The 18,217-nt window shown below is 41.5% G+C and overlaps 1 protein-coding gene across 5 annotated transcripts in view; it reads left to right on the top strand.

Moving 5' to 3' along the window:
- XYLB (xylulokinase) overlaps nucleotides 1-18,217 on the top strand; it is a 169,296-nt gene that overhangs the window by 46,256 nt on the left and 104,823 nt on the right. For all 5 annotated transcript variants that reach the window (XR_015746053.1, XM_026678933.2, XM_087947854.1 and 2 more), the window contains 3 exons: nucleotides 12,396-12,514; nucleotides 13,931-14,012; nucleotides 16,050-16,090. Coding sequence is in view for 4 of the 5 variants with exons in the window: in XM_026678933.2 (XP_026534718.1) it covers nucleotides 12,396-12,514; nucleotides 13,931-14,012; nucleotides 16,050-16,090 (242 nt within the window). In the remaining variant the exon portion in view is untranslated. The remainder of the gene's footprint in view (nucleotides 1-12,395; nucleotides 12,515-13,930; nucleotides 14,013-16,049; nucleotides 16,091-18,217) is intronic.

Below are 18,217 nucleotides of genomic sequence, written 5' to 3'. Positions count from 1 at the left end.
GAGGATAGTGCAACGTTTGCAAGTGTGAAAACTTGGCCGTGTCACTTTTTTCAGTGCCAATGTAACTTTGAATGGTCACTAAACAATGGCTGTAAGTCAGAGACGACCTGTACGTTCTGATCAGTTTTCTTTATTGATCCTTGCCTATAGACAGAAATCTTCCCAAACCAAAGCAAAAACTTTCGTCATTAAAGTACAGGCAGTGTACAGGCAGTTTCATCTGAGTACAGGCAGTGCTTGACTTACGACCACAATTGAGCCCAAAAATTCTGTTGTTAAGTGAGACATTTGCTAAGTGAGTTTTGCCCCATTTTATGACCTTTCTGTCAGGATAGTAGTGATTTAAGAGTTGACCAGCTGATGCAATGATGAATAGAATAGAATAGAATAGAATAGAATAGAATAGAATAGAATAGAATAGAACAGAACAGAACAGAACAGAACAGAATAGAATAGAATAGAATTCTTTATTGGCCAAGTGTGATTGGACACACAAGGAATTTGTCTTGGTGCAAATGCTCTCGGTGTACATAAAAAGGCAAGATACATTCATCAAGAGTCAAGAATCATCAGGTACAACACTTAATAATAGTCATAGGGTGCAATAAGCAATCAAATCATACTAGGAAACAGTCAATATAAATCGTAAGGATACAAGCGACAAAGTTGCAGTCATACAGTCACAAGTGGGAGGGGATGGATGATAAGGAGTGATGAGAAGATTAATAGTAATAGCAGTGCAGACTTTGTAAATAGGTGGACAGTGTTGAGGGAATTATTTGTTTAGCAGAGTGGTGGCATTTGGGGAAAAAACTGTTCTTGTGTCTAGTTGTTCTGGTGTGCAGTGCTCTATAGCGTCGTTTTGAGGGCAGGAGCTGAAACAGTTTATGTCCGGGATGTGAGGGTTCTGTAGATATTTTCACAGCCCTCTTTTTGACTCGTGCAGTATACAGGTCCTCGAAGGCAGGTTGATAGTAATTGTTTTTTCTGCAGTCTTAATTACTCTCTGAATTCTGTGTCTGTCTTGTTGGGTTGCAGAACCAAACCAGACCGTTATAGAGGTGCAGATGACAGAATAAATAATTCCTCTGTAGAACTGGATCAGCAGCTCCTTGGGCAGTTTGGGCTTTCTGAGTTGGTGCAGAAAGAATATTCTTTGTTGTGCTTTTTTGATGATGTTTTTGATGGTAAGTGTCCATTTTAGATCTTGTGATGTAATGATGGGAATGAATCAGCAAAGTTTTTGGCTGTTATTCCTTTAAGAGCCTATATAATAAAAAGAGGCCCTGTTAGGGCGTCTTTCTTTCACTGTGTGTTCTTCCATGCTCTCATTTGCTGCTTGTGTATGTATAGTATATACTCTTTTCTAGATAAAACCACTATTTATTATAAACCTCTGTTTGCTGTTATTGCTTCTGGGTTGTCTCATGTAGTAAAGCTTTGCGCACTCTGACACTTTCCTGCCACAGTTGTTAAGTGAATCACTGCAATTGATTCATTGACTTTGCTTGTCAGAAGGTCGCAAAAGGGGAATCACATGACCACAAGGCGCTGCAACAGTCATAAGTATGAACCAGTTACCAAGTGTCTGAATTTTGATCACCTGAACATGGCGATAATACATAGGTGGTAACTGTGAAAAATGGTTATGTCACTTTTTTTCAGTGCCATTGTAAATTTGAACTAGAGGTGGGTATTCAGCAGTTTCTGACCAGTTCTGGAGAACCCGTAGCGGAAATTTTGAGTAGTTGGGAGAACCAGCAATACCTCCTCTGACTGGCCCCACCCCCATCTATTCTCTGCCCCCGGAGTCCCAGCTGATCGGCTGGGTCTTCTTTTGTTACCCTGCACAGAAGAACGGAGCTGGAAAGCAGGTTAGTGGGGTGGGGAGGGAATGGGGATTTTGCAGCATGCTTCCCCTGCCACGCCCACCAAGCCACATCACACCCATCAAGTCACGCCCACAGAACTGGTAGTAAAAAATTTTTTGAATCCCACCACTGATTTGAATGGTTACTAAATGAACTGCTGTAAGTCGAGGCTACCTGTATTGCTAGGGGAAGAGCCTCCTCAATTCTCTTTTCCCCAACCAAATTATCTAAACTTTGCTCTCTCTTGTCCTTCTGGAATGGAGCCCCTCCCTCCTGGGAATCCCACCACAATTCAATTTGCAAGCCCAACTTGACTTGCAGTCAAGAACCCTTTCAGCAGCTGCCTATAAAGTTTGGGTGTTTACGATATCAAAGGGCGTTTGAGGAATAATTGTTCTTCAAAGGAGATATTGATGCAAGGATTCAGCAGCAAATCATTTGAAGGTGACTAAAAGCTTGATTAGACTAGAAATTAATTCATCCCTGTTCCCAATTTTTTTAACACTAGGCCAAAGTTAGCTTTTCTTGGGAGATAATTTCCTTCTAAGGCCTATGAATACTTGTACATTTTCACAGATTTCATGAGAGGAGCCAACCAGGTTTGGTACCAATTGAATTTCGAAAACCAAGATTAGTGGTGATATGGCCAATTAATGAAAGATAAAGTGGGGGTGAATGTTCTGTATTTCTGGATGGCATTTTAATAACTCTTATTAGTTATAAATGATTGATTTATTTTTAATTTTATTTGGTTTGTCAATTGATTACAAGGTAATAGGTATAAGTAAAAACATAGTTATGAATACATGGATACATATAAGAAAAATAAAATAAACAATAGGGACTGTAGACACGTTGTTGGGCTTATGCACGCCCCCTACAGACCTCTTAGGAAAGGGGTGAGATCAATAGTAGACAGTCTAAGGTTAAAGTTTTTGGGGTTTGGGGAAGAAACCACAGAGTCAGGTAGAGTATTCTAGACATTGACCACTCTGTTGCTGAAGTCGTATTTCCTGCAATCAAGTTTGGTGCGATTAACCTTGAGTTTGTATCTATTGTTTGCTCTTGTATTGTTATGGTTGAAGCTGAAGTATTCATTGACACGTAGGACATTGCAATGTATGATTTTATATACTAAACTTAGATCGGACCGAAGGCGGCATAGTTCTAGGTTTTCTAGGTCTAGAATTTCAAGTCTGGTGGCATAAGGTATTCTACAACAAGTAGAGGAGTGGAGGACTCTTCTTGTGAAATATTTCTGGATTTTCTCAACTGTATTAATATCAGATATATAATATGGGTTCCAGACTGATGAGCTGTATTCAAGTATTGGTCTAGCAAATGTTTTGTATGCTCTAGTTAGTAGTGTGATATTACCAGAGAAAAAGCTACGTAAGTTTAGGCTAACAACTCTTAATGCCTTTTTGGCTATGTAGTTACACTGTGCTCTAGCACTTAGATCATTAGAGATGAGTACTCCAAGACCCTTGACAGACTTTGGATCGTCAACAAGGTCTTGACTATTCACCTGTATTTTATTTTCTGATTTTTTTTGCCAATATGTAGGACAGAGCATTTATTTGTTGAGATTTGAAGTTGCCATTTGTTTGACTATTCTGATACATAGTCAAGGTCTTTTTGAAGGGTAGCAGTATTGTCTGTGGTGTTGATGATGCTTCCAGACACCTTTTGATTTAAGGCTCTACTGAAGTTCAGATTCAAATGTTAGGAAATGATTTGAGGAATGATGGATACATAACTTTGGTCAAGAGTCACCTTTGTCAAGATGGATGGCTTACACGTTTAATAAACGAACAAACAAAATACAGTATCTTAAACCAAATGCATCTTTTCCTAAGATTTTGCAGCACTGCAGCAGACTTCCATATGTGCTTAGGAAAGATGCAGCTGTTTTAATGAGACTGCTTTCTCAGCTTGTTATAAGTTAGTTTTATTATTTGTATAATAATAATATTTTTTCAACTCTTTATTAGGATCATAGAAGGAAGTTTCTGCTTCCATATCTCTCTGGGATTTCACTTTCTTCCTGTCAAGCAAAGCAAAGATTTTATTTTGTTTAACAATGAGAAAATTTCTGGCTTCTGTAGATTTGTTACAGATGTGCTGTGTTTTCTTTTGCCTTTTCTCATTCAACATGCTGAGATGCCAAGTCATTTGGCGGCTCTTCCTAGCACTGTTGGGACACTTCTAGCCAACTTTAACTGAGCAGAGTTCAGAGTGTTTCTTGTCTTGATAGAATTGAGATTTAGACCTAATTAATAAACAATTTCAAAATAAATAAAAAGTGCATTAATAAGAATAAAAACTAGTACATTCCTATTGTTATATGCAAACAGTCTCTGTAGTAGTTAAAGATACTATTATGTGCGCTCTTGCAAATGCATCTTATGACCATGATTAAGCCAGGAATTATGGTTGTAAGTCACGCTGATTGTTAAGTAGGTCATAATATGACTGACCTGATTTTAGGATATTTTTGGGGGAAGTTGTTAAATGAATCACCATGGGCATTAAGCGAATCCACAGTCATTAATTGAATACCATAGTCATTAAGCAAATCTATTGTCTGCAATAGGTGTTTTTACCAGAAACTGGAAGTAAACACTTTTTCAGGCAAAAAATGCTGCAATGGTTGTTAAGTGTGAAAAACGATCATAAGTCACTTTTTTCAGTGCCATTGTAACTTTCAATGGTCACTAAATGAATTGTTGTAAGGTGAGGATGTGCTCAACTGAAAAAATCCCTACTATGTAGCTTGCTGGAATATAACGATGGGTAAAACAAGATTCAATTTATTAAATATGATCAGTTTTGTTCCACGCAAATCAAATGTATTTAATTAATTAGCTCTTTCCTAATTTGTCCCATGCTTCTACAAAAGACATCTACAGCCATGCTGTCAAACATCTAATAAATTCATTCATTTCTCTCTCTTCAGTTTCCTGTTCATCGGAAAACCATATTATCATTACTTTTAGGTGCTGGTGGAATGATGTAACAGATGAAAACAATCTCTTAAGTCATGCATTACTTTGTGCATGAGGAGTTGTTAATTCTGCACAAAACAGCGTGTTAGGAATGCTGCAGTTCAAAGAGTTAGCATTGGTCAGGCTGGAAAATATCCTGGGTTTTATATTCCTGGTCTCAGCTCTTGAAGGTGTCCATTTAGAAAAAAAGTGCTGTTGATTTGTGGGACCAGTTTTCTCCTTCTTTATCTTCCCCAAACAATTGTTAAGCCTCAGTTCTCAGGAGAGAAAAATGCACATGATAATGGGCTCATAACTGTTTGAAGGCAAACAAAAATCTCTGCAATTTATTTGTTAAAACCATTGTGCAATTTTCTAAGACTTCTAGATTTCCTAGGGCACGTTTTTCTAGGTTTCCCTCTCCCTCTCCCCCTCCCCCTCCTCCTCCTCCTCCTCCTCCTCCTCCTCCTCCTCCTCCTCCTCCTCCATCTCCATATTGCTCCTTTATGTTCCTCCTCCATGTTCTTCCTCCTCCTCTTCCTCTTCCATGTCCTCCCTCCTCCGTGTTTCTCCTCCTCCTCCTCCCTTCTCCTCTCCTTGTTTCTTCTCCATGTTTCTTGTAGTTCTTCTTTCTCCATATTCCTCCTTCTCTTCCTTCTCCATCTTGCTCCTCCGTATACCTCCTCCTCTATGTTCTTCCTCCTCCTCTTCTTTCTCTTCATCCATGTTCCTCCTTCATGTTCCCCGTTCTCCTTGTTGCTCCTCCATCTCGCTCTACCTCCATGTCTTCTTCTTCCTTCTCCTCCTCATTTCCCATCCTCCCCCTCCTCCTCTTACTCCTCCATGAATCTCCTTCACATTCCTCCTCCTCCATGTTCCTTCTCCTCCATGTTGTTGCTCCATGCTACTCTTACATGAATCTCCTCCTTCACATTCCTCCTCCTCCTTTCTCCATGTTGCTCCTCCATAATCCTCCTGTATGTTGCTCCATACTACTCATACATGGTTCTTCTCCTTGATTCCTCTTCCTCCTCGTCTTCCTCCTCTTTTCTCCATGTTGCTTCTCCATGTTCCTCCTCCATGCTCCTCCTTTTTCATGTTGCTCCTCCATGTTCTTCCTCCTCCTTGTTCCTTCTCCCTCTTCCTTCTCCCCTCCCCCTGATGAAATAAGCATAATCCACAAAAGTCTTACATTGTAGTAAAATTTAATTGATTAATCTTTAATAGAGGGTTGCGCTTTCTGTTTTTACTCACAATTAGCACATTTACAGCTAGAGGATAAAATAATTTGACAAAAATATATGAGATATTCCTAGATTTGTATTCATTTTATAAAACATTTCTGAGCTTTATAAACAAGTATTCTTGATTGTCTACTGTAGGCTGCCTAGAGTCAGTTCTCATTAGATGGGCAGCTATATAAATTTGATCAAAGGATTAGAGGAAGGGGAAAAAAAAAAAAGAGTTAGCCATCTATTTAATTGCTTGGCTATGTGTTGTCCTTGGTATCTTCCTCTTTCCAGACAGCATATATTAGGCAGAAAAGGCTATCCACATTTCTAGAATTCCGTGATTGACATTGGCTGGTTATTGGGCTTTTTCAGAGCTTCAGATTTGTTTTCCAAAAAGTGCTTTGGAGTGTGCAGGCGTATGAATTGGTACCCATCTACACCCCTTTTAAACCACCCTATTCTTTGGGTGAAGTGGGAGGCCTTCTTGGCTGCATTAGGTAGTTGCTATGTAATTCTGGGTGCGAGAAACATTATTTTAAGCCAGTGTTTTTCAACCATGACAACTTTAAAATGAATGGGCTTCAATTCTCAGAATTTTGCAGCCAGTGGAATTCTAAGAGTTGGTCCACACATCTTAAAGTTGAGAAATACTGTTTTATTTAAGCTATTGCAAGCAGGTACTATGTTCTTTCTCCTGAACCATATAAAACATTTTTGGATGTCAAATTTGAAGAGCAGCATAGATCCACTGGCTACTGGTAGTCCTTGACATACAGCCACAATTGGGACCAGAATTTCTATGGCTAAGTTGGTTGTTAAATGAGTCGCTCTGGATTTTACAACCGTTTTTTTTTGTGCTATGGTTGTTAAGCACATGACCGCAATTGTTAAGCAAATCATGCGGGTCCAGCTTTCCCCGTTGACTTTGCTTGTTGGAAGCTAGCTGGGGACACCACCAGTGGCGATCACATCATCACCCCAGGGATGCTGCAGCTATTGCAAACTCATGCTGATTGCCAAGTGCCTGAATTTTGATGAAGTGACTTGGGCGCTGCAATGGTCATAAATGAAAGGACCGATCATTGTTGTTGTCAGTCACGAAGTCGTATCCGACCCATCGCGACCCCATGGACAACATTCCTCCGGGCCTTCTTGTCCTCTACCATCTTCTGGGGTCCACTTAAGCTCACGCCGACGGCTTCAGTGACTCCATCCAGCCACCTCATTCTCTGCCGTCCCCTTCTTCTCTCACCCTCACTTTTTCAGTGCTCTAATAAGTTTGAACTAGTTATAAGTTGAGGACTACCTGTAATGCAAAAGGAGGTGACGCGGCTGTCCCCACTTGTGGCTGTGAGCCTCTTTTGAAAAGTTAAGTCCAGGCTATTTGTCCTTCTAGAAAGAAGGAGATGGTGGTTCATGAGAATGGAGGGCACCCAACCTGTTTGATTGTCATTGATAAGGGGTCCATTCCCTTTAGATAAATTCCCATTTCTTTTCTGCTTTCTATACAATAACAGAGTAACAGAATAACAGTGTTGGAAGGAACTTTAGAGGTCTTCAAGTCCAATCCCCTGCACGATATTATTCTGGACAAATGGCTGTCCAATCTCTTCTTAAAAACCTCCAGTGTTGGAACACCGAAAGCTTCTGGAGACAAGCCATCGCTCTGATCAATTGTTCTCCCATTAGGAAATTTCTCATTATTTCTAGATTGATTACTTTCCACCCACTGCTTCTTGTTCTGCCTTCAGTTGTTTTGGGGAACAGACTGACCCCCTCTTCTTTGTGGCAGCCTCTTAGCTATTGGAAAACGGTTATCATATCTCCTGTACCCTTCTCTTCATTCGATTAGACATATCTTTTTCCTGCAACTGTTCTTCATATGTTTCAGCCTCCAATCCCCTAATCTCCTATTTGGCCTCATCCTACAATTGTTAATAGTGCTGGATGTTTTTTTTTTGGTCCTTCTCTCTACAATCATTCAGATAGAATAGAATAGAATAACAGAGTTGGAAGGGACCTTGGAGGTCTTCTAGTCCAACCCCCTGCCTAGGCAGAAAACCCTACACCACTTCAGACAAATGGTTAGCCAACATCTTTTAAAAACTTCCAGTGTTGGAGCATTCACAACTTCTGGAGGCAAGTTGTCCCACTGATTAATTGTTCTAACTCTCGGGAAATTTCTCCTTAGTTTCAGGTTGCTTCTCTCCTTGATTAGTTTCCACCCATTGCTTCTCCTCCTGCCTTCAGGTGCTTTGGAAAATAGCTTGACTCCCCCTTCTTTGGGGCAGCCCCTGAGATATTGGAAGACTGCTATCATGTCTCCCCTAGATTCTTTCAGGTGACTCCTTACTCCAGAGGTGGTTAAACAACTGGTTCGCCTACTGCAGCATCGAAAATGTGGACACAAACGTGCGCTTCACTTGCGCATGTGCCTTCTGCGTTTGCGCAGGGCTTGAGACATGCAGTGATTTCACGCGTGCGGCTTCCAGCACACCTTCTCGGGCAGCTGCAGTGGAGTAGGGTGGGTGAGCTGTAGAAATCTGCTCGGCTGTGTGGGTAGGGTAAGTGAACCAGAGAGTGAGATATATAGGATGGGATAGTACCAGATGGTCAGAGGTCAAGCTATATAGAAAATGTAGAATGGTAATAAGATATGGAACGGTATATAAAAATGAGCATGAACTTAAATTTGTGTCTGTACGAAGAGATGTAACCTGGGATCAGCTGCTTTCAAAAAAGATGTTTTATGTTTTCATGTTTTGTGTTTTGTTTGTTTATGTTTGTCTTTTAAAAATCAATAAAAATTTTTGGGAAAAAAAAAAAGAACTACAGGTACAGGTGAACCAGTCCAAACCGGCTGCAGCCCACCTCTGCCTTACTTGCCGAGAACTTTCTCTCCCTGTCTCCAGATTCACTCTTCTTTCCTCCCTGTGTCCTTTTGCATTACCCAGGCAGACGAAAGCTTTAAAACTCGATGTTGGGTTGGGAATGCTTCAGCTGGTTATTGGGGGCTGCATTTTAAAAGAGGCATCATTTAAATGATGAAATGCTGTGTCCTGCAGACAGAGGAGAAGATAGGATCTGTCAAATAGCTCCCACCTGGCTTGGAAAGTGTTCATAATCCTCAGTTTTTGGACGGAGCAAGTGCCCGTGGCAATTTGCCTGCCTGCTAATTGCTTTCTGGTCTGTGGCAGGAGAGCCAGCCTCATGCCAGTTGGCATGACACCTTCAGTGTTTCTTTCTTCCAGTAGGAACCGGGGATCTGGCAGGTTTCCAGGGAGGAGCAGATTTAAGGCCCCTCTATTCAGTGGAGATGGAGAAGAGGATAGAAATAATTCCTCTGGGAATTGCAGTTCGGCTAGCGTTTCTCCTTTCTGCTCTTTGGACACCCGACAACTAGCAACACCTACCGGGAAAGATTTGTCTCTGCCCCCAACTCTCCCTTCCTCCTCCTTTTGAAGGAACTTCTTCCTCCTTTTGAAGGAAGTTTATCTGAAATGGAGAAAGCAGGAGAAAAAGAGAAAGGAATGGAAAAAGCAAATACTTGGCTTCACTGTTTTAAAAAGAAAAAAAGAGAATAGAGACATGAAAGCAGGAAAAACAAGATTTCTCCCCCCTCCTGTTTATAAAGCTTCCAAGAATGCTGGAGATCTTCTTTTTTCTTAAGTTCCATTCTCCAGTCCAGTGGCAACTCTTCAGATTCACTGGGACTGTAACAGTTGATTGCAAAATCTGGAATTAATGCAGATCTGGAGGGCATTACGGTTGGAGATGCCTGAGCTAAATCTCAATTTCATATTACTGAGATTTTGAAAGTCACGACGAGACGATCTGCTGGAGAGATTTTGAGACTCTTCTCAAATCTGAACATCTTCTCAGATCTATGTCCATGTGTGTTTGTGTTCTTGGATCTTCTTCGGATTAGAGCCCATGACAGGCTAATTCTCACTGACTTCACAAAAACTCTAGCACAGTTAAGGGCAGTTAAAATTTCGCTAGAAGGGTATCCGCCAACATTTCCTCCAACTATATCCTAAGCCTCTCTTGATCCCCAGTTCTTCACAGCTTGGATCGCAAAACTAAAAATAGCAATAGACATAGAGAAAGCCCAAATGTGGGGTAGAAAAATTTGCTTCGTTGCCAGGAAGATTTCATGTCGGATCTTTCAATGGGTGGCCTCAGGTTAAAAAAAAGAAGACAGACAGGATAAAGAAGGAGCATTGATCCAGTTGCAATAGCCATAGCACTTAGACTTATACACAGCTTCACAGTGCTTTACAGCCCTCTCTAAGCAGTTTTACAGCCTCTTGCCCTCAACAATCTGGGTCCTCATTTTACCCATCTCGGAAGGATGGAAGGCTGAGTCAACCTGGAGCCTGGTGGGATTCGATCTGCCAAATTGCGGACAGCCAGCAGTCAGCAGAAGTAGCCTGCAGTACTGCACTCTAACCGCTGCACCACCAGTAGATGAGCAAAGAGCTCCTAGCCTCAGTCTTGTCTACCCACTATATATATCTATGAGGTTGTGAATTTCATTTTGCTTTCTTTGATCATTGCAGTAACCTTTGGTCTGCAACCCTTCACTTCCCTTGAGGAAATCTGTACAGGTAGCTCTCAACTTAAAACCATTTGTTGATTCACAACCATTTGAAGTCACGGCGTTGTTGAAACAAGTGATTTATGACGGGTCCTCGCATTTTCGACTGTGGCAATATCCCCGTAGTCGCAGGCCCTGCGATTCAGGCACCTGGCAATGTGCTGATGACAGTCGCAGTGCCTGCGGTCATGTGATCACCGTTTGTGACTTTCTTAGCTTGGTCTCTACAAGCAAAGTCAACAGGGAAAGCCGGAGTTCTTCACAACCCCATGATTTTATTAACGACCAGGATAGAAAAGATCGTAAAATCAGACATAGTCCCATGATCATTCATCTAACAGCTGCATTGCTTAGAAATGGAGCTTCTGGCCCCAAATTCTGGGCTACCCATATTCTGCAAGGCAAGACTTCTTAGTCGAAGTATTCCCTACTTCGAAGTATCTGCATAAGAAAAATGCGTACAGCTAGTCCTGGACTTACAATCGTTTAGTGACTGTTCAAACTTACAATACTGCACTCAGTTTTGGTCACCACGATGTAAAAAAGATGCTGAGACTCTAGAAAGAGTGCAGAGAAGAGCCACAAAGATGATTAGGGGACTGGAGGCTAAAAGATACGAAGAACGATTGCTGGAAATTGATATATCTTGTCTAATGAAAAGAAGGACTCGGGGGTGACATGATAGCAGTGCTCCAATATCTCAGGGGCTGCCCCAAAGAAGAGGGAGTCAAGCTATTCTCCAAAGCACCTGAGGGCAGGACAAGAAGCAATGGGTGGAAACTAATCAAGGGGAGAAGCAACTTAGAACCAAGGAGAAATTTCCTGATAGTTAGAACAATTAGTCAGTGGAACAACTTGCCTCCAGAAGTTGTAAATGCTCCAACACTGGAAGTTTTAAAGAAGAGATTGGACAGCCATTTGTCTAAAGTGGTGTAGTATTTCCTGCCTAAGTAGGGGGTTGGACTAGAAGACCTCCAAGGTTCCTTCCAACACTGTTTTTCTATTCTGTTCAATGGCACTAAACATTGTAACATGACCATTTTTCACACTTATGACCATTGCAACATCCCTGTGGTCACATGATCAAAATTCAGATGCTTGGCAACTGACTCATATTTATGGTGGTTGTAGCGTTCCCTGGGTCACGTGATCCACTTTTGTGACATTTTTACAAGCAAGGTCAGATTCACTTAACAACCATGTTAGTAGCTTTAACAACTGCAGCAATTTAATGACTGTGACAAGAAAGATTGTAAAATGGAGCAAAACTCACTTAACAATTGTCTTACTTAACAACAGAAATCTTAGGCTCAATCGTGGTCGTAAGTCAAGGACTACCTGTAACTTCCCTCGCTTTCTTTGGCAATTTAATGCTGCCACTTCAAAGCAAAATATGTTGTTTGTTTGCTGTGATTTTGGTAACAGTTGTCTTACTCAATATGCTTTTTTTGGGAAAAGATTGTTAGCCTGTTTCTATTTTGTTCTCAGGTCTGTCTTACTCTGCAAGCTTCATATGCCCAGAATGTGTCTGATAATAACAAATGATACACCAATAATAACATTAAACAGATGATGAGGAACAATCTTAAGTAAATGCACAGAATTTAAATTTTAATGTTTTTCATCTTCCTTTCTCTCTTGCAATCTATGCAAGATTACTTTTTAAAGGAATCTGTTGGAAAATAATTCTATTTTCCTCTTGCAGGATCTGGCATGAATTTATTGCAGATTCGGGAAAAAGTTTGGAATCCAGTCTGCCTTGATGCTTGTGCACCCCAGTTGGGAAAAAAGCTGGGCCAACCTGTTCCCTCCAGCAAAATACTGGTACGATTAACTGTGGAACAAATAAGCGAGTGTAACAGTGGGAGAAATCAGAACTAAAATCTGTAGACCCTGTATTTATTTGGAGTGTCAATGGGAAATTCTATGCTACACATTTATTGTTATTGTTCCTATGAGTCAATGTTGATTCCTGGTGACTGCTTGGATGAATCCCTTGAGGGTTTTTGATAAGGTTTTGGAAGTGATTTGCCATTGTCTTTTTTCCTAAGGCTATGAGAGAATGATGCAACTAGTCGACTTTGTGCCTAAGGCAGGACCCATAGTGTTCCAGTTTCTTTCTTGGTGCCTTAACCAGTAGATCAAACTGTTACTTAGTATAGACTTAAACTGACTTAGATTGTCATTATTTCTCCTGAAGATAGCTTATTCAGGCTCTGTTCACCTGATTCACAGGTACCTTTGGAAGAAATAGCGGCATTTTCAAGCATTTCTTATTAGTAGTGTTGATGGATCCTTGCTACAAATTCTGTCTCTCAGTTCATCTATCCGTGCATCTATGTATCAATGCATCCATCTCATTCCATCCCATCTAACCACTCACCCACCCTCCCACCCACCCATCCATATACCCATCAACTGGCTGACCTATCCCTCCCTCCTTCCCTCCATCCCATCCCATGCATTCACCCATCTATTGACCAACTGACTGACTAACCCATCCATCCATCCCATCCCATCCCATCTAACCACCCACCCAGCCACCTTCACCAACCTATCAACTGACTTATCCATCCATCCATCCATCCATCCATCCATCCATCCATCCATCCACCCACTCACTCACCCATCCATCCATCCATCCATCCATCCAATCCCATCCATACACCATTGACTGATTGAACCATCCATCCATTCATCCATCCCATCCCATCCCATCCATCCATCCATTCATCCATCCCATCCATCCATCCATCCATCCATCCATCCATCCATCCACCCATCTATCCACTCCATCCACCCACTCATCCATCTTATTTATCCATCCATCCATCCATCCATCCACTCACCCACTCCATCCACCCATTGACTGATTGAAGCATCCATCCATCCACCATCCCATCCCATTCCATCCCATCCCTCCCTCCACCTATCCCATCCACGTATCAACCATCTCATCCCATCCACTCCATCCACCCACTCATCCATCAAACCTTTTTTTTAAAAAACCTGTCTGGTTTTTATAATAAGCAATTAAAAACATAATTCATCTTTTGCAAATTCAAACTGCCGGAATCATTTTGATTTTCTTCCAAGGGAACTGGGAACTCTTACCTGGAAGGGAAGGTCCCAACATTCTTTAAAGGGGTGCCTTGGTTTTTCTGTTCAAAATGTTTTCTTCTGAAACCAAATCATCATATCATTTGTTTCTATAAATAATTGTTAAATTTCATTCTTTAGGGTTTAATTTCACCCTATTACACTGAACGCTTTGGGTTTAATCCTGCCTGCAAAATAGTAGCATTTACTGGAGACAATCCAGGTAAGAAGGTTTAAAATTCTGAAGCAAGGAACTTTTTTTTTGTTCAATTTTATCTTGAGGAGGCAGGTGAAATGTCTGTATAATTATTCCATAGCAAAAATGTTCTCTATGAATAATTTCTTCAACGATGTGTTAAAGTAGACATTTCCTGGAGAAACCTTGGTATTTTCAAAGTTTAATGCAGTGCAGCCGTTCAAAGAAGAAAAATCTACAAGGAGTTCTCAACTTACAACCAAAACCGGCGCCAGAATTTCCATTGCAAAGCAAGTTCAGTGAGTCGCATCTGATGCCTTTTTTTTGCTATGGTTCTTAAGTGAATCACTACAGTTGTTAAGTGAATCTGTGGTTGTTAAGCGAATCTAGCTTTCCTTTTGACTTTGCTTGCTGGAAGCCATCTGGGAAGGATGCAAATAGTGATCACATGACCCTCGGACACTGCAGGAGCTGTAAATATATCCTGATTACCAAGTGTCCGAATGTCTATGGAGATTCTCAGTCATCCAGGTCATGGTTGTCCCAAAAGTGCTTTTTGAAGAAGCAACTGGACTTTCTTTGATTTTCTTTGAAGACTCTTCGCTTCTCATCCCAAAAAGAAGAGTGTTCTGACCCAGGCTTCATAAACAGTAATTATCACAAACTTGTTTTAATAGCAAAACCTATTTTATTGCAACACTGGGAATTGTCTTCATTCCCAGCCGGTAACAAATCTCAAACAGTCCCTAGAGATAAGCACCCACTTTTCTTTTCTGTGAAGTGCTGCCAAAAAAGAAGTAGATTGGTTTAGTTTACTTTATTGTCATTGGACCTCGTACAACGAAATCAAACACCATCTTCAGTGCACATCATGACCATGAAAATAAGCATGAACACACATCCTTCACCCTCCACACATTGAACCGAAAACTCCCGATACCGCGCTATACAGCAGAATTCAACAGAGCTACTGCCCTGGGATAGAAGGTGTTTTTCAGCTTATTTGTCCTTGTTTTTATTATTCTGTACTGTCTGCCAGATGGTAATAGTTCAAAAAAAGGGCTCCCAGGATGAGATGGATCTTTGAGAATGTATCAAATTAACTATGAATAAGAAAGTATCAAATTAACTAGAAAAGAAACCAACCAAAGTACAAGAAAACCAACTGGAGTATAAAGAGCTTCAAGGATGACTCAGAACTACTTTGCTTCCTGCAAAGGTTTTGTCATCTTGGCCTGCCCTTTATACCTTATGGGAGGGACAATCACCTCCCAGCCTTACTCCCGAGTAGCCCCTTTTGTTTCAGCTACTCTCCTTCTAGCAGCTCTGCGCACCTGCACACTGGGAACAAGCTCCCCTGGGTCCTCTGCCTCGCTGCTGCCAGACTCCAGAAGCTCCAAAGGCAGCACCCCACTCCCAGATGGTCCTGGCTCCATCTCTACATCGAACACAGGACCCTCATCCAAGTCCTTTCCAGACTCCCTGACTGGTCCCCTTTCCTCCCCACTGTCCGATTCTGCTGCTGGCAAACCACAACAAAGAGCTTCAGAGCTGAAGAAGCTCCTTGGATGAGAAGTGAAATGTCTTCAAAGAAAAACAGAGGAAATCCAGTTGCCTCTTCAAAAAGTACCTTTGGACCAAGGCTCCGAAGTTTGGTCACGTGACTATGATCAATGGTGCCATGGTTGTAAGTCATAAGTTAATTTTTTCACTTCTGCTATAACTTCTGCTATAACTTCAAACATTTGAAGTTATAAAGTAAGTTATAATCCACTTACAAACAAATGGTTGTAAGTTGAGGACTACCTGTACTTAGGTCCAACTAGAATCACTAGAACTTGAGAGATGATAATTGATTATTTCAGTATTACCGGTCTTCGTGACGGTTCAGACTGGGTATTTTTCTTTTTCTTTTTTCTTTTATAAATTGTATTAGTTACATATTAAAATATTGGACACAGTGTTATTGTCCTGGCATTGTCTCTGCCTTATGCACTGGGTATTTTCTTGTTCGTACGCTTTGCATAGTCTATTATTTAACTGAACTTTTATTTGCATTTTCAGCGTCTCTGGCTGGAATGAGACTTTCTGAAGGAGACATAGCAGTAAGTGCCCCATCTTCATTCACTCACATTCATGTTGTTAATTGGGTTAGGAGCCTTGAGGTCACGAGGCTTAGAGAGCACCAATGAGTTACGTATTTTGATCCTGTCGATTTTGGTGGAATAGAAGTGGCCCTGTCCCTAAAATCCTTCCTTGCTGATAAGCAGCATCCAGAGAAGCAAAAATTTCATGATCTATCTCAGCACAGAAGTGGGCATTGCTTAGTTATGAGCCGCCCACTAATTTATTATCGCTGTTCATTTAAAGATATCCTTGACTTGCAATAGTTTGTTTAGTGACTCTTTGGCGTTACAACGGCATTGGAAAAAAAGTGAGGGATGACCAGTTTTAGAGAGTTAAATGAGTTTTGCCCCATTTTACGATCTTTCTTGCTGTGGTTGTTAAGTGAATCACTGCAGTTAAGCTAGTAACATGGTTGTTAAATGAATCTGGCTTCTCCCGTTGACTTTGCTCATCAGAAGATTACAAAAGGGATCACATGACACCTCCCCCACCTTCCTCCCAGGATACTGCAATTTAACACAATTCTTCAACATAGACTAGTGTCTAAACTTCTGGACCTTGGCCTTTCTCATTCAATCCGCCTTTGGATTATGGATTTCCTGTCTGGACGCTCACAGAGGGTCAGATTAGGTAATCATACCTTTTCAGCCCTTATTGTTAACACTGGTACACCACAGGGTTGCGTGTTGAGTCCCTTACTTCAGTGATCCCCAACCTTTTGGCGCGCTGCCCGGTGCACCGGCATCAGCTGGGCGCAGCGGCCAGTGCCGGCATCAACTGGGCGCCGCCATCTTTTTTGATGAAAAGTGCTTCCGGTGAGCTTTCTACCCGGAAAAGCTCACCGGAAGCACTTTTTTACCAAAAAAAGATGGCGGCGCCCAGCAACCAGCGGTCCGGTAAGACTTGTTCCGCGGACCGGGACCGGTCCGTGGACCGGCGGTTGGGGACCCCTGCCTTACTTTATGTGCATGACTGCATTCCCATTCACACTAGTAATACTATTACTAAATTTGCAGATGATACAACAGTGGTGGGACTCATCTCCGGGAGGGAATGAGTCTGCCTACCGAGATGAGGTGGACCAATGGTTGCTTTCATGGTGTGGAGACAACAACTTGGTCTTCAACACCAATAAGACCAAGGAGCTTAAAGTGGACTATAGAAGGAACAGATCAGACATCCAGCCCTTGCTTATCAATGGAGACCGAGCGGAGCAAGTGGCCAGTTTTAAGTTTCTGGGTGTTACCCTAAAAGAAGACCTGACCTGGGGTGCTCACATTGCAGCCCTGGTCAAAAGGGCCCAGCAGAGATTATACTACCTGAGATTTCTCAGAAAACAACAACTGAATGAGAAACTGCTGGTGACCTTCTACCGCTGCACCATAGAGAGCATTTTAACATACTGCACCTCTGTATGGTTTGCCAGTTGCACAGTGGCAGATAGGAAAGCACTCCAGAGGGTTAATGTCATTGCCCAGAAGATCATGGGTTGCCCTCTCCCCTCTGAGCTTTATAGCTTCCACTGCCTTAAGAAAGTTCAAAACATCTTCAAAAATCTATCTCATCCTGGGCAGCCTTTTTTTGAACTATTACCATCTGGCAGACGGTACAGAATAATAAAAACAAAGGACAAATAGGCTGAAAAACAGCTTCTATCCCAGGACAGTAGCTCTTTTAAATTCTACTGTATTGTGCAGTGTTGGTGTGGTGTTGGGGGTTTCGGTTCAATGTGTGGAGGGTGAAGGATGTGTGTTTGTGTTTATTTTCATGGTCATGATGTGCAGGAATATGGTGTTTGATTTTGTTGTATGAGATGCAATGACAATAAAGTAAACTAACTAACTAACCGTCATAAATATGAGTCAGTTGCCAAACATCTGAATTTTGATCAGGTGACCATGGGGGATGTTACAACAGTTGTTAGATGTGAAAAACACCCATAAGTCTCTTTTTTTTTCAGTGCCATTTTAACTTCAAATAGACCCCAAGTGAATTGTTGTAAGTCATCACCTGTATAAGTGATAAGAAAGCTTGCTTGTTGCTGTGTGATCGGAATGCCACTTTAGTTATCAGCTGAAGTTGCTCTTGGTCATTGAGGATTATGT

The sequence above is a fragment of the Notechis scutatus genome, chromosome Z (assembly GCF_049901735.1).
Source record: "Notechis scutatus isolate UNSWTSFEM ecotype Mainland chromosome Z, rNotScu1.2, whole genome shotgun sequence".
In the NCBI taxonomy this organism is placed as follows: domain Eukaryota; kingdom Metazoa; phylum Chordata; class Lepidosauria; order Squamata; family Elapidae; genus Notechis; species Notechis scutatus.
The sequence above is the reverse complement of the archived record's forward strand: the minus strand, read 5'-3'. Positions and strand labels throughout refer to the sequence as shown.